The sequence below is a fragment of the Typopeltis vanoorti genome, chromosome 18 (genome assembly GCF_054136105.1).
Source record: "Typopeltis vanoorti isolate ZY-2024b chromosome 18, IOZ_Tvanoo_1.0, whole genome shotgun sequence".
Classification (NCBI taxonomy): domain Eukaryota; kingdom Metazoa; phylum Arthropoda; class Arachnida; order Uropygi; family Thelyphonidae; genus Typopeltis; species Typopeltis vanoorti.
The window spans coordinates 111,531,067-111,549,217 of NC_143566.1; the positions used below are offsets into that span (position 1 = coordinate 111,531,067).

Consider the following 18,151-nt stretch of genomic DNA (forward strand, 5'->3'; position numbering starts at 1 on the left):
AAGGAAATAAAATTGAATGTAAGAATGAGAGAGGAATTTCTGTACCAAGTGTTCCAGGTAAAGAGTTATGCAAGCATACTTGAAAACAGGTTGAGAAAGACTGTGGAAGAGAAACTTGGAGAAAAACAAGCTGGGTTCAAGCCAAATAGAGGTTGTCAAGATCAAATTTTCACTTTAAGGCAATAGTTGAGAAATTGTGGGAATATGACAAGGATCTGTACTTCAGTTTGGTAGATCTAGAAAACGCATAGAACAAGGTGTCCAGAGAAAAGCTTTTCAAAACACTACAATTATATACGGTGAATGGAACATTATACCGAGCAATATATAGTCTATATTTAAGTTGTCAGTCTGCAGTTAGAATTAAAGAAAATACAGGAAGATGGCTTGATGTAAAATCAGGGGTAAGACAAGGATGAATATTATTCTACTCTGATTCATCATCTATATGGATTACATTATGAATGAAAGCAGCATTAAGCCTGATATTAAAACTGGAGATGTCAAGCTCTTTGCTTTATGCATGGTTAACTATGTATTCCTAAACACATCAATGGCTATATACAGCTGTAACAAATTTAGCATGAAAATATTTCAGTTATTTAGCTATTTAGTGAAGATGGCAGGTTAAATCTGGAAATAGACAACAGAATAAGCAAAGCTGGTATGGTGAGTAGCCAGTTTAATAAATCCATTTGGAATAAGAGAGAAATTAGTCAAAAACACCAAACTAGCAGTATACAAAAGTGTTTAAACCAGCTTTAAGTTATGGATCTGAGAGTTGGGTTAGAAATAAAGCACTTGATCAAAGTCCTTTCCTTTAGTTTACTGGAAACCTGCACATACTGGCCAATATATACACATAAACTCCTACCACCACCCAACACAAAAACTAGGTGTCATTAACACACTAAAGACAGGGCTTTGAAGATTTGCTCCAATGAACAAGCACTTAAAGATGAATTAAACGTTATCAGCAATACCTTCCTAAAAAATGACTCATGCCAAAATACTATCAACAAAATTCTTCACAAGATCTCACTTAAAAACAAAAATAAACTAGACTACAATAAAACTGTAACCATTCCATACATTAAAGGGATATCTGATAAAATAAACAGAATGCTACAGAAATACAGCCTTAAAGCCACCTTTAAAACCTCCTGCAAAATTAAAGAACTTACTGAACTCATCTAAGTATCCACTTCCTTCGCTGGCCCATCCTGGAGTATACTCTATTCATTGCACCTGTAATTTGTCCTATATAGGGGAAACAGGAAGCACAATTCCTATCAGAAAAAAAAAATATAAATGATACATTAAATTTAATAACTATGGTAAAGCTGGCCTTTCTGATCATGCCCTGAACACTTTACATAGAATTGACCGGAAAAGTACCTGCTGTTTACATCACACCAAAACGTGGTATGAACGTAAATTTAAAGAGGCCTGTGAAATTCTTATCAACCACCCTAATGTTAACAATAATGATTGTCTAAAAATTCCAAGAACATGGAAGGCACATATTCTACCCATATAACTTTTTTCCCTAAGAGTTAATTATAAATAAGACTATAGGTAATCCAGGATCTTAAATCTAACATAACAATTCTCATGTTAAATTAGGACATCATTTTTGTTATAATAAAACTATCCGTAAGAAAAAAAAATTTCTCTGATGTTGTCTTAAACAGAATATAGCTTTGATGTAGTTATTTTATTTTATTTCATTTATTTATTTTAATTTTATTTTCACTAGAGGCCAGTAGAATAGCTGTTGATCAAATCATAGTCTCTTTAGCATACTGTGTGAAATGTAATATAGCTTGTCTCTGTATGTATAGTGTGTACTCCAGATGATGACCTTAATATGAAGGTCGAAACATCGGGAAATTAAAATAATCATTTTTAACATGGTCGTAGATAATTTATCTAAAATGAACTTGATGAAAGATTAGAGACCACAGATATGAGGGTTCTGAGAAAAATTAGGGGAGTGAACCAATGGCATTAATGGCCGAATCATATTAAAAATGAAGATATTAGAAAGGAACTTGACATTATTAGCATTCAAGAATCTGTCAACAGAGCTAATCTAAGGTGGTATGGCGGCTTAAATAGAATGGGTGAAGAAAGATTAGTAAAGTGTTTGATGCCAAGATGGCAGGAAAGAGATCCAGAAGAAGACCAAGGTCTAGGTGGCTTGATTCAGTCAGAAGTGCATGAAATGTTAGATATAACAATATTGGAGTGCTCACAAGTAATAGATTGATTTGGAGGAGAATTGGACATAGGAGATTAATAATAATGTAAACTTAATCATGTAATGCTGTCATAGTAACCTGAACACCTCTTGGGGGACACATATCAGGAAATTGATGATGATGATGGTGATATAATTGAATTCGTGTTTCACTTAATTCATATATAGTTATTATTTATCTGTCCTCATATTTCTCTTTAAATAAATATATTGTTGGCATTTTCTAGGACCACTTACACAGGAGAAAAACTAAGCTGGTAAAAATTGGAAGTTCAGTTATTAGGGTGTCAAAGAATGGAAGACTAGAATAACCCTCCCCCTTGCTCCAAAATAAATTTCCCAGCCTGAATTTATATGGTTTTCAAGATGAGTATAGAAGGTGCTGGGTGTGTGTATGGTTATGAGTACAAACAACAAACATCATAACTTGGTGATATTCAGAAGAGATATTCATTAGTGTATAGTACATAGAAATTAATAGCAAAGTATAATTATTCAGGGAAGTGAACACATTGCCAACACAGTTTAGTCCAGCTTCAGGCTTCAGAGGTATGGGAGCTAATAGTACAGCATATTCACAATATTCCATATATGAGTTTTCTTTGTTTTTTTGGGGGGGGAGGGAGGCAGGATAGTACTATTGATTTAGAGATAAATTTTATTCTCTTTATTTAGAATTAAGAAAAGATTGGTGATATCAAGAAGAAAGAATATATGAATAAAAGCAACCTATAAACTCCTCCTTATGCTAGGATCCTTTGTGTATAAAATCTTGAGCAGCTTAATGTGCGAGGAAGTTCTGTTAATAGATATAATGGATGCACTTTTGAGATTCTGGTTACACATCTCACTGAATTGGTTAGTGAAATACCACCTATGATGTGCCACCATCAATACCACCTATGATGTGCCTAAAAGGTACTTCTTATATGTGGATTTCGTGATCATTAAATACAACTGGAAGTATGTCAAGTTTTCATTTTTTTTTGTGCAGAATCCTGACAGTGACTATATCTAATGCAGGGGTAGCCAACTATGTGTCCTTTTGGAGCCAAAATAATACTGCCAAGACTTAGAAGAGCTACAAACTTAAGTAAGTGTGTGCATGGCGAAGTCGTAACGAGCTTGTAAGAACTGCTTTCACTAATTACACACCTAATTTTAAGGAGCTTACTAAGAAAATGGATACAAGGAAGGCCTCTACTAGTAATTAAGTAACTAAAATTATTGTGTTTTGACTTCAAAATTATTCTAATTTTTCAAAGTAAACTTCATTTAATGTGTTTCGAATTAAACTTTTTTATTGCAGTCATTTTTATAACCCTGTTTTCTCTCTCTCTCTCTCTCTCACCCTTCTCTTTTTTTATTTTGTTCCTCTTTCTTTGTTGTCTCCTCTTCTCTTTTTGTTTATTTTTTCCTGGTAGATCGTGAAGAGCTGCGTGGTGCATGGATGCGAGCCACGTTGTGGCCACCCCTGATCTAATGTATATATATATTTATTTTTATTTTTTATTTTTTTTAAAGAATTAGATTTGGACCTATAAGGAAATTATCATCTAGAAATAATCTTCATTTTTGGCACTCAAACATTATGGCATTGCTTTTCTTGCTTGAATCATAATTAAGTCAATGTTTCTTATTACACAAAAATTCATAGTTTAGAAAAAAAAAAAAAAAAAAAATATATATATATATATATATATATTTTTATATATATCACTAGTGTTGCGAGTGAATGTAGCAGTAATTCTCGTGGAAAGGCTTAGACGTTGGTTATGCATTTTTTACTAAATAATTTAAGGAAATTACAACATCAACTAGGATATACATTAAAATAAATTTTAATATACTTCAATAAAATGGCAACATGACGTTGCTGAAATATTGAAGTATATTAAAATTGTTGACGTTGTAATTTCTTTAAATTATTTAGTAAAAAAGAATGTAGCAGTAGATTTGAGCTGTGCTAAAAGAGTGTTTTTAATTAGTGTATAGTATGGCTTTTTATTGCAAATTTTGCTGCATTTATTCAGTTTGGATACAAGTGTCCTTCAGTGGTGGTGTTGAAATTTTTTGTTGTTTATATTGTTTTTCTTCTTGTTTGTTTGTACTGCTTTTGCTTCTGAAAATGGCATCCATAAAGAAACATATGTCGGCTACACAGAAGGCTTCTGTATGAAAATCTAGCTATGCCTTGGATTTTTTGCAGTGGATGTGTTGCGAAAATTGTTATATGTATGCACAGAAAAATGTGAAAGATTTGTGGACTGTTTGGTGTGAAAAGAAGGAAAGCATTAACATACGTGAAAAGTGGCTTGATAGATAAGAGTGATTAGAAATGGGAACAAGTGTCAGGACCATAGTAAAAGAACTTAGGCAAGAGTTAGTGAAAATGAAAAGAAATGAAACACCTGGAAGAAGATATTAAACATCTAAAAAAGAGACTGGCAGATGATAATGAGAAGGATGAAGCTACTATCAGAAAGAAAGAGCCAAAGGATAGTTGTATATCATTGTATGGGGACTTGATCATTAGAGGTGTGATTACTAATAAGTACAAAAAACATGCTTTTCTAGTTAAACAATGAAGCAAAGAACTGATGCACTGCAGAAAAGGAAAGACTGGGTGTCAAAATTAGTGGTGGTCATGGGCATAAATCACTTAGTTGGGGGGAAAAGAATGTTGATAGAGACTTGAGGAAGTTGTTGCAGCAGGTAAAGAAGAATAGTGTTGTTAGGAAAATTGTAGGCTTGTTGGCCAGATATGACAATAGTGAATTGAGAAGGAGAGCAGAGATAATGAATAGTAAGGTGACTCAGCTGTGTGAGGCAAAGTGGGTTCAATTTGAAGGGGAGTTGGAATGCTTTAAAGTTGATGGATTACATTTGAATGGGTTTGGTGTTGGGCATTTAGCAAGACTATTGTTTTCTGAGAAGGCACAGAGTCTAGAAGTTAACGTAGTAAATGATGAGTCTACTTGTGAATCAGGAAAGTACAACTAAACGGATTGTACAACAGGAGGAAGATGAACATGAGGTTGACGATGTGGTTGCAGCATTACAAGATGACAGAATGCATAAAGGTGAGGATGAGACAAGCAGGAATGGAAATCAGAGTCAGGATCAGGGAAATGGGAGTGGTCAGACCAAAGAGAGAGATGTGATATAGCAGCTAGAATAAAGAATGTTGGTGCTGATAGAATGGCCTCAAACATACAGGGATTTTTTACTTATAAATTACTTATAATTCTTCCTGACTGTGCATCATCAGCAAACAACTGAAGATCCCCAGTCTCCACATGTTATATCGTTTACAAACAAATTAAACAGCAGGGACGCAAGAACAGAACTCTGGGGCACACCACTGGTCACCCTTCTTTTTTGAGACACTGCTTTATCATACACAACCTGATGGTATCATTCAGAGAGCCAATCTCTGATTCATCTAACCAATACACTGTATATTCAAATCCTCTGTAGCTTGTACACCAACTTATCATGTGGTAATCTATCAAATGCTTTTGCAAAGTCTAAGAATATCACTGTATATGATTCTCCCTTATCTAACACACTTGTCACCTTATCATAAAATGCAAGTAAATTACCGAAACAGGACCTACCCTTTACAAATCCATGCTGACCTTCATAAAGAATGCCATGTCCATCAACCCAATTCTGTATTCTATTCCTTATCATCTATCTCTCCAACACCTTGATCACAACTGTAGTTAAACAGACTGGCCTATAGTTGGAGATTTCTGTCTTAGAATTATGCTTGTGGAATGATACTATTTTTGGAGTTAATTCCCTTCAGGAAGATTTAAATAGACTTTTTACTTGGACAAAAGAGTGGGGTTGTAGTTTTAGTATCAATAAGTACAAGGTGTAGCATTTTGGAGTGCAGAAATATAAAGCTGTGTACTATATTGATGGTGCTGTACTGCAGGAAGTGGATGAGAGTAGAGAATTAGGAATGATGGTTGACAGCAGAGTGAAGTGTAGAGGGGGGGGGGGATATTGCTAGTGTTGCAAAGAATGCGCATCATAGTACTGCTATAATAAGAAATACTCTAACATGCAAGGATAAGGTAGTGGTTGTGCCACTGTATAAGGCACTGGTCAGACCACACTTGGACTATTGTGCTCAGATTTGATCACCTGGTTTTTAATGTGATGTGGAGACATTAGAGAGGGTCCAGAGACGAGTGACTAAGACAATATGAGGAGTCTGGAATGCTAGCTATGTAGAGAGAGAAGTTGAAGAGATGTGAATTGCAGATTTTAGTGGATAGAGGAGATTTAGTGGAAGAGAGGTGATATGATAGAGACGTTTAAGTTAGTGAGAGGATTTTATCAGATCAATCCAGAGGGATTATAAAAAGAGTAGAAGGTGAGAGGATATGTTTAGATATGGAGGATGCCTGAAAAATGCTTTTTTTTTTATATGTGTGTGTGTGTGTATCTATTGTTCCAGCAAATAAGTTTGGAGGTGGCAGTGTAATGATGTGGGTTGGAAGCCAACCCACATCAATACACTACTATTAATTCTTTGTAGAAAGCTAAAAACATCATGCAATTTGCCTGAGTCCGATAACATCTGCCTGAGTTTATATGGCTTGGCGAGATAGGTAAAATTTCATTCCTCTCTGGAGTAAAGTGTTGGCACTCTAGCAGAATATGACAAATAGTCAGATGAGTATCGCATTTTTCACACATGGGAGGGTCATCAGCCCTCAGTAAATAAGAATGTGTAAGATGACTATGACCTATGCGGGGCTTAGCAAGAACAACTTCATCTCTTCTCTTTATATGTTGACTAGAATGTCAATGCTTTATTATTATTATTATTATTATTATATGGACAACACCCTGGAGTCCGAAGACTCATCGCAGGAGACCCAATATATCCACACAATCTATAATACCTCTCCTTGAATCCATTACCAGACAAAGCATTCATAACTGACTCTGCCAACCCATTCCACTCATTCACAACTCTCCAAGCAAAAAATCTAGTGCTCACACCCCTACTAACCACACTTTTATTTAACTTCCAAAAACGACTTCTTGTTGTGGCCCAAATGCTGAAACATTTCTCCTACATCAATCCTATAAAACCCTGTAAGCAACATAAATGTTTCTATCATATCCCATCTTATTCTCCTATCAACCAACTTCTGCAATCCATACACCCTCAATCTATCCTCATAGGGAACATTCCAAAGGAAATTCACCATCTTGGTCACTTGCCTCTGAATCCTCTCCACATCTTCAAGAAACCCATGGGAGCAGACTTGAACACAATAATCCAGATGTGAGTGTATCAAGGCCTTATAAAGAGGAATAACAACTTCCTTATCTCTTTTTGTTAATGTGTTCTTCAAAAGCCAAGTAATCATGTCCTCTAAACTTTAACTCTGTCTACCACTACACCTAAATCTCTAGATTCATCTATTTTCTGGAGTATAGTGCCATCAATGTGATATATGGCTTGTAATCTATTTATTCCAAAATGCATAACTTTACATTTATCCACATTAAAATTGACACCCATTATCTTTTGCCCACACTGACAGCCTCTCTTCCTGCAAGCCCTTCACATCGCCTTGATTAACTACTACTCTACCTAATTTCACATCATCAGCAAACAACTGAATACTTCCTATATCATTTGATTGATTGATTGATTAATCTCATTCATTCCTTTAGAAAGGGTAGAGTCCCCTAATGAGGGGTTCATGATGAAATCCTATATCATTTATGTAAAAATTAAGCAGTAATGGTCCCAGAATGGGAAAAAACAAATTAGCTACTATCAACCCAGAGGATCACTCCATCTAGAAATTCTTGAGAACCCTCTGCACCAAAAGTTAACTCACACCCCAATACAGACCAAGAAAGGAATTACTCATATAGACAAAGAAAAAGCAGAAGCTCTAATAGATAACCTGGAAACACGATGCAATCCAGCTTATGAAAACCTAAACATCAACCTCATCTACAAGATTCACTGACAGGTCAAGAAAGTTTTATGACAGCATAAAGATAACTCAGAAACTATCACCCCCACTACTCCAGCAGAAATAATAAACATCATAACTTATCTGTACAACAAAAAGGCTCCAGGTCCAGATGACATTACCAATAGAATAATAAAATTGCTGCTAAGAAAAGCTATAGTTCATCTAGTGAACATAACCGATGCCCTTCTTAGATTCCAGCACTTTCCCATAGCTTGGAAGACTGCTAATATCATACCTTTAAAAAAACCAGGAAAGAAATTTCAACTCCCCCAAAGCTACAGACCCATCAGTCTTTTATCCAGCCTTGGAAAGGTTGCCGAAAAAGTTATCCTCTCAAGGCTTCTATCTGAAACTGATAAGCTTGGAATTATTCGAAATGAACAATTCGGATTCTAGAAAGGTCATGGCACTGTGCAACAAATATACCGACTGATGGAGCATATCACAAAAGGCTTGAACTGGAATCTTCATACAGCTGTGGTTTTCATCGATGCTTCAAAGGCATTCGATAAGGTGTGGTATCAGGGCCTTCTTTATAAACTTATAGAATTTAACATGCCAATAAAGTTAACAAAAATAATCTACGCATACCTCAAAGACAAATATATGCAAATTAAAATAAATGGAATAGTATCAACCAGACATAAAATCCTGGCAGGGGTCTCTTTTGCCACCTCTTCTATTCTTAATCTACATAGCTGACATTCCACAAAACCCAAGAATAACCATCACTGCACTATATGCAGATGATACTGCCCTTCTAGCATGATCTCTAAGCCCCCAACTGGCAATCATAAGACTTCAAGGCAGTGCTCATACATTGAAGAAGTGATTGGTGGACTGGAGGATCCAAGTAAACCCCCTAAAAAGTTCAGCCATACTATTTTCCAGAAAGGTCCTCAGCAAGGAGGACATTCATCTCTTAGGAGTTAAGATTCCATGGCAGACAGAAGACAAATATCTCGGAGTGCAACTAGATAAAAAACTCCAACTCAGAAATCATATAAAACTCACAGGCTCAAAGACTTCCAAAGTAATTGCTCATGATCAATTGCAAAAGCAAACTGGATATACAAAACAAGTTACTTATCTACAGGATGGTAATACACCCGGTCATCACTTAAGCATCCCCTGCATGGAGCCATACGTGGAAACAAATATTCAAAAACTGCAGAGAATACAGAATAAATGCCTGAGGATGATTCTGAATGCCCCATGGTTTATTAGAAACTCCCAGATCCACAGAGAAATCAATATTCCTTATATCTCTTCCCTTCTCCGTGACCTAGCAGAAAAGTTCTTTACCAAGACAAGCAATCACCCAAACCAGCTGATCAAACAAGCTACAGACTACAATGAAGCAAAATGCTGCAAATACAAAAGATCCAAGTCAATTCTACGTCCAGCTGAACACAACTAATCTTACTGCCCTCACAGGGTGAGCTAGAAGCTTAATACCTTTCCATTCAAAGATTTTCCATTACAGAAGAATACGAAAAGCTTATATGCTTCACCCATCCAGCAGTAATGTTTTATGGTTCTACCTGCTTAATGTTCCAATTTTAAAATCAAAATTGAAATGGCTCAATAAATAATTAAGATTCTGAATATCCTATCTGATATAATTCATATATCCAGGCAGGCATAATGAATTTAACACATGCTTATGCATTTTGATAAAATAAAACATGCATAAAAACACACTCTTCTTATATGTTCTCTAAATGCAGCCACTACACACTAAAACACTTGCTAATACATTTAATTTTCAAAATGAAGTACATTACAAATAAAATATACAGAATTGTTTATTTTACCATATTTTTCAGTTCTAGCTGTATTCTATTTCTCGATGTTTCCAGTAGCTTCTCCACCCCCTTCACATTCCAAGCTAATACATGATGCACTAGTTTCTACATGAAGAAAAATTAAATAATTAGTCTTGAATTAATTACCTGTAAGTAAAATTATTACAGCTGATTGTTGTGCAATAAATGCAAATAAAATATTTAATACAACACAAGTACCTCTAAAAACATGAATATCTAAATTATACATTTTTTGTCGTTTTATAATAGAAATACAATTTTATTAATACAGACCAGTATTTTACAATAAAAACATTTATTCAAACATACCAGTTTCGCCAGCAAACTGTCTGGCTTTTTCAAGGCATTACGGAGATATGAAAGTTAGTAAATGCAAATTAAAAGGAACATAAAAAACATTGTAAACCAAACTAGTATCTATGGTTACACGTTTCGCGTGACAGAGATGACTTATTGTTCTTATTCATTATCACGCATGCGTGTTTGTTGTAGACTTGTAATGTGATTACTGGCTAGCTGTAGTTCAGATTGATTGAGAAAGAGGATTAAGTTTTTCCACGAACTGATTAGAATTACACCCTGATTTCTGTTGAGGTTTCCGCTGGTTATTAGTACTACTGTGGCTTTCTTAAATACACGATGCCTGTAGTCATCATCGAGATATGGCATGGAGCTGTTTTGCCAATCTATCGTGTGGTTAGACATGCAGAAATGATGTGCTAAGCCGGAAGAGATGCTTCTGCTGTGGTTTACATCACCAACATGTTCTTTTTGTCTAATTTCTAAACTTCGTGAAGTTTGTCCGATGTAGGCAAGACCACAGGAGCAGGGAATGTAATATACTCCTGGATATTTGTAGAACAGAACTTTATCTTTTGGAGATCCTAAAACTTGTCTGATGTTGGTGGTTGGTTTGAAGACCACTCTGATGTTGTGGGCTCTTAGTATTCTTGCTATTTGATAAGAAATTGAATATCTAACTATAGTAAAAAGTAATAGATGCTTCTCATTTCATAACCTAGTACTTATGTTATGCCTTTCTATGTGAGTGTTGCTTTTAAACAGTTTTCTTTCAAACAGCTTCATATATATTATTTTTTTTTAATTAAATTAAATTTTATTTCATCTTAAACTTGACAAAATATACTTTGGAAGACAGGCAACAAAAGAACTATTTACATATTATAAGAATATATTACAGAGAAAAGGATTTTCTTTTTGGATATACAAAAAAAAAAGGAGGCAAATGATACATGAGTGGAGTGACTGCCTTTTTGAAAAAAGAGTCAATATTACAGCTCAGTATCACTCTTAACTATCATCTTTCAGTTGCAGTGTATTGTCATAGGCAATCCAAAACAGGATACCATTGGATTCCACTCATCAAAGAATTTGGATATGGACTTTGTTTCTTTATGGTAATCATATTAAACATAAGGTCCATATGGAGTTTGTTCCAATTCAGTGATTTAGGTACTAGTTATTTCTTGCATGCTTGAGGTGTGTATATATATATATATATAGATGGATAAAGATTATATTTCATAGGAAATTTGACTTTTTATGGAAGCTAGATTTTTTTTCTTTTTCATTCTTTCTTTTTTTGGTATGGATTCTGAATATCAAATTAAACATCATACTCATTTCTCTACTGCTTTTTTTTCTTCTTTACATAAATCCTATCATAAAAGGTTGTAAACCTATAGCACATTAGTATTAGCAGAATGAATGGGTTAGGGTTAGAAAATCTGAAAACTGAGTAAATTTAGAAATAAAGGTAAACTATAGTTAATCTTATGCAAAAGCAGACATGAAAAATTAATATTATTTATTATTATTATTCAGGTCTCCATGGAGTCAGAAGACTCATCGGGGGAGATCCCTCCTAGGAAACACAAAGTCTATCATACCACTCCTTGAACTCATTGACTGTTCCCGCTCTTACCACTCTAGCAGGCAATGCATTCCAGGATTCAACCACCCTCCATGCAAAGTAACCACTCCTCACTCTCAGCTTTTTTTTTCCATAACTTCCAGGGATGGCCAATTGTCATCACTCTCCTGCTGTTCAACCAAGTGAAAGAACTCCTCAGTAACCACCTCTCAACAGTTTAAGTCTCAATCGTATCATCTCTCCTTCTATCTACCAAACTCTGCAGTCCACATTCCCTCAGCCGATCCTCATAATTAACATTGTACCGTCCTGAAAACATCTTTGTTATCTGCCTCTATGCCCTTTCCACAGTTAATTTATTCCCTTCAAATCCTGGGGATGAAATTTGAGAACAATAGTCTAAGTGTGGTCTGATCAGGGTCTTATACAATGGAATGATAACTCTTTTATCTCTACAGGTCAGCATCCTTCTCAGTATTACAGAAATTCTCTGTGTTACCTTCACCACCTTTGCTATATGTCCCCTGAATTTCAGGTTTCTATCAATCATCAACCTCAGACTTCTTGCCTCCCCTACTTACTCCAGTACAACTCCTCCAATAGAGTACGAAATGTCCCATTGATGTGTCCCAAACCTCAAGACCTTACATTTTGCTGCATTACACTGACATCCCCATTCATTTGCCCATCTCCCTAGTTTATTCAAATCCTCTTGCAAGGCCACCACATCTGCACTATTACTAATAACCCTTCCCAGCTTCACATCATCTGCAAACAACTGAATATCCCCCTGAAATCCACTGACAATGTCATTGATATAAAGATTAAACAATATAGGTCCCAGTACTGAGCCCTGTGGGACCCCCACTTGTAAACTTCTGTCTCCTTGAAACTGCCCCACTATACACAACTCTCTGATACCTATGGACAGCCAATCCTGAGTCCAGTTAACCAACCTGACATCCAAACCCATGTGCTGCAACTTAAATATCAGTTTATCATGTGGCACCCTGTCAAATGCCTTTGCTTGAATCCAAGAAAATGGCAGTATATGCCTTTCCCTCATCAACTGCTCTTGTAACTTATTACTAACAATTATAATTATTGACTAAGTATGTGGATGATGTCAGAAAATGTTGCATGCTGAACTTTAAAGGAGATTATAACCAAACTGAAGCGAATACTAAGTTTAGACCCATGGTATGAATTACAAGATAGGAAGGATACTGGTAGTACATGCAAAGTATTAAAAAAAAATACTTTTAAGATCTTAAAAAGATATTAAACAAGAGATTCTTAAGACAAAGATGATGTGGAAGAAATATGTTGTATAAAAGGATGATGTCAGTTTGAAAATTATAAGGTGCAGGTCAGAAGAGTTACAAGTATTCTATAGAAATCTAATGCTGAGTATGAAACGAAACTGGTGCTACAAGCAAAAAACAAAACCAAAAGATATTATTACACTTCAAGTAACAGAACATATTTTGGACTTCAGGCTGACCACTGGTAGATCTACTTCATTCTCACTTATCAAATGTAGTACTGGTGCACACATATCTGTCTCTATACTGATCCCTGATGATGGCAATTTGACTTTATAATTAATACTTCTGATATTTTGACAAACTTGTCACTATAAGTGGTACTGCTAATAAGGATAATATATAACACAGACTATATATTAATTAGAATTATTAATGCCATTAATTATTTCAATTAATAGGATAACAGACTGGCAGCAGTGTCAGAAATGAGTGAATGCTGACAGAGAGATGACTACTGTGATCAAGATTGAGTTAGACGAGCAATGGGTGGAAACCGAGATAACATTTGGAAGTGTAGTAGGTTTGGAGAGTGGTGAGGACTGGATGAGTAAATGGCAAGCAAGAGTAGGTTGCTTGGAGAGAGGGATACTGAAAGAAGTGGACAGTGAACATATGAAGAATGAGTTCAGAGGCATGAAAAAGAGATTAGGAGACTTGCAAGTTTAGCTGATGTGAAGCAAAACAAGAGTTGCAGTGAGAGAAAGATATGTATGTGAACATGGAAAGAATGAAGCAGCTAAAGGTATGATGTATAAAGATTTAATGATTCATGAAGTGCAAACAGGATGCCAGTGGAGTAATAGCCTGGAGTAAGAATAGAGAATGTGACTATGGCTATTAAGTGAGGTAAAAGGGGGAGGGAGATGAGATGATTGTTATGGTGGATTGGAATGATCTGAGAGATAGCATGAATCAGGTGCAAGAGATCTGAGCTTAATACGCGAGGTGGTACAGCAGAAGAGTGTGAGTGGGAGGATAGCAAGTGTGTTATCCAGGTATGATAATACAGAATTGAGGAGAGAGCATTCATAATGAATGGCATAATAACATGTTGAAAGAAATGCTTGAATTATGTGGATGCCAGTGCATTTCAGGGTAGAAGAGAACTATGTTCAAGATGTCTAGTGCATTTGAATGAGGAAGGACACAGGCATCCAGAGAATGTTGGGGCAAGTGAGCGTATTAGTGCATGGAAGGTAGAGTTGTCAGGGTGGATGGAAGCAGAGGTGGCTCTTGTGGGAATAGACACTGGAGAGATGGGGGATCATACAGTGTTATACATAGTCAAATGGAGTCTGGAGGGAATAATAATAATAGGTATAGAAATACTTACACAGTGCATTAGTATTTCTTTACACAAATGCCAGGAGTATCAGGAATAAAGGCAATAAATTAGTGGCAATGATAGCCTCAACTAGTTCAATGATTTTATTGGGATTTTATTGACAGAAGATGATATACTGACAGGAATAGAAGTAGAATGGTATTATATATTTTAGCAGGTCTGAGGTGAGAGTGGGTAGGACAGGTTATTTAGTACAATGTTACTATAAGCCATGGAACACAGAGGGTGAAGAGTAGATGTTTAGACAGTTGAGTTTAGCAAGTGCAATACAAGTGATCATTATGGGAAATTTTACTACAGCAGTAAAAATTGTTAAGAGGAAACATGTAGTAGTGAGGGAATGTTCAAGAATGTTGGATTTGGTCATAGCATCAGAGGATCTGACTGTGACTGAGATGACATCCCTTCCTCCAATGGAGGGAGCGAGAGAGAGAGACAGAGAGTCACCATGTAGTCTTAACTTGGGAGATGAATACACATGCAGAAATATCTAGGAGAAATGAATTTATTTGGAATTATAAAGCAGGTGATTATAATAATCTTAGAAATCAGCTTTAGGTTCTGTGGAGGGAAGAACTGGAAGGGCAAGATATCACCAGTGCATGGGGAACTAGTAAACAAATATTAATTAGTAGCAATGGCAAGTTGTATATCTTGAGTAAAAGCAAGAACATAATTTGGTGTAAAATGGATGACAAACAATATCAAAGGGGGAACTGCAGATGAAGAAGAGGATGTAAACTCATGCCAGAAAAGTGGCTAGCATGGTGAGGAAGGCAAAACTTGAATGTAAAGAGATTAGCTCTGAGATCCAAGGAAAATGAAAAAGAATTCTTATGTTATTTTGCCAGTAGGAGGAAAAATGATTGCAGAAGAATGAAATTTTTAGACAAAAATGGGAGTAGAGTAACTGATGCAGAAAGCATAGTGGAGTTGCTTAACAATAATTTTATTTAGGTATTTCATCCTAGGTTCAAGGTTTGGAAGTGCAAGAGGAGAGTGTGTTTCAAATACTAAGTACTATGGATGTCAATAATGCAATGGAATTGGATGGAATTTTGCTGTGTGTTTTAAGAGAATGTGCTAAGGAACTAAAAACTCTCTTGACTTAGCTTTTCACTCAGAGTCTGGCTATGGGAAAAGTGCCAAAAGAGTGGAAAGAGGGTAAGACAGTGCCATTTGTATTTCTTCTGTAGCTGTTAAAATTTTGGAGAATATAGTGAGAGATTGTATAAAGTATTAGGATGATGAGGATCAACATGGTAATCTTTTAGTAATCTGATTGCCTTTAATAATAAAGTAACAAGAGCAGTTGATGAGAGAAAGGCACATATAGCCGCCTCTTTTTATTTATTTATTTTTTTTTTTTACAAAAGCATTTGACAGGATTCCACATGATAAGCTAATATTTAAGTTACAAAATGTGGGTTTAGATACCAGCCAGGATAGCGAAATGGATTGGCTATCCTATAGAATATCAGTTGCGTATAATGGAGAGGTATCACGGAAGCAGAAGATTACAAATGAGGTTCCACAGGACTCAGTACTGGGACCTGTATTGTTTAACCTGTATATCAGTGATTGGATATTCAGTCGTTTGCTGATGATGTGAAGTTGGGCAACATTATTAGTAATAGTGCAGATATGGTAGCCCTTCAAAAGAATTTGAATAAACTGGGCAAATTAATGGGGATTTCAGTTTACTTCAACTAAATGTAAGGTCTTACTGTTTAGGATCTGTGGATGGGAGGCTGCATACTCTGTTGGTGGAAATGTACTAGAGGAAGTGGAGAAGGCAAGGGACCTTGGGGTGATAACTGACAGAAACAAAGTTTAGGAGACATATCAGAAAGGTGGTGGAGGTAACCCAGAGGACTACTACAATACTGAGAAGGATGCTAATTAGCAGAGACAGAGAAGTGGTGATTCCATTGTATTGAGTCCTGATGAGACCATTATTACTGTGCTCAAGTTTGGTCACTGGGATTTGAATAAATTAACCTTTGAAAGGATGCAAAGGCAGATAACAAAAAAAAATGATATCAGGCCTATATAATGTCAGTTATGAAGATAGGCTGAGGGCATATGGGGAGTTTTTTCATATGGTAGAACAAAGGGAAGGAGCAAGGACAAGGGACCATTCCTGAAGATTATGAAAAGAGGTGAAGAGTGATTTTTTGTATGGAGAGTGGTTGGATCATGGCATACGTGGCCTGATAGATTAGTGAGAGTACAAATAGGAAAGGAGTTTAAAGAATGGTAAGATAGGCTGTGTTGTCTAGTATGGCCACCCATGATAAGCCTTGTAACTCCATAGAGGTGTCCTGAATAATAATATGTATTTTATGCTGTACTATTCTTATTAACAATACCAGTTATAGTGAACAAGTAGTGGTTTTCTATAATAAGAGCCAACTGTATCTTGACATACTGTGTATAGTTGTGTTTAAGTTAATTAAAATATCTGATTAGTAAATTAAATACTTGAAGGCTCAGTTTCTTAATGGGTTAATTAGGGTTAATTCAGAGACAATGAAATGATTATATATAATATCCTGAGGAACAAATCTGCATGTAAGTTGTAATTAAATGAGATAAGTGACTGCAAACTAACATTTGGATATTTATTTAATTTATTTTATTTTTTTTTTAAATCAAAAGTCAAACCACTTGGAATTAGCAATGTATCCTATTCAAAACACTCTTTTTACAGAAGCTTTTGGTACATAATACATTGATGTGCAAAGCTCAAATTCTATGGAATACACCATGAAAATGTCAAGGTATTACTTTATTTAACTGCAATCTTTAATAATTTATACTCTAATAATTCTCTAACTATTAATATAGGAACCTGTGCAATTTCTATTCCAGTAGTTTGGGATGTTCGCCAAGGTGACCCTCTATTTCCTCTTTTCTTCAACTACATAATTGATGAGTTTCTTCGTTTTCTACCCAACCATATTGGTTATTCTCTTGATGCTTCTTCTTTTAATGCTATGGCCTTTGCAGACGACCTTATTCTCATGGCCTCCACTAAGGTAGGCCTGCAGGAACTCCTAAGAGCAGTAGACTTCTTTCATGTTAGAGGTCTTACCGTAAATATAGAGAAGTCTGCCTGCTAGTTAGCACTTGTCCTTTCGGGGCATAACAAGAAGCTAAAGATCAAAAATCTTGAGTTTTTCCTGCATGATAGGCCATTGCATTCCCTTACTGTCCTTGGGGAAATGAAGATGCCTTGATATCTTCTTTACACCAAAAGGACGGTCTTCTATTCCCTTCTCTTTAGAAAATGCTCTGTCATCTTTAAAAAAAGCTCTTCTCAAACTCCAGCAAAGGCTTTTCCTCCTTTCAAATTATTTGCTCCCTAAGTACTATCATAAGTTGATACTTGGGTGTACCTATGTCTCAGTACTGTCCCAGACAGGGCTATTTACTCCACCATTTGTTCATGGCTTAGGCTTCCTTT

General features: G+C 35.7%; 1 protein-coding gene across 1 annotated transcript in view; it reads right to left on the reverse strand.

Moving 5' to 3' along the window:
- LOC150097074 (uncharacterized) overlaps positions 1 to 18,151 on the reverse strand; it is a 376,162-nt gene that overhangs the window by 139,318 nt on the left and 218,693 nt on the right. The window contains exon 9 of the mRNA XM_090408120.1: positions 10,104 to 10,199. Within this exon, the coding sequence (XP_090264246.1) occupies positions 10,104 to 10,199 (96 nt within the window). The remainder of the gene's footprint in view (positions 1 to 10,103; positions 10,200 to 18,151) is intronic.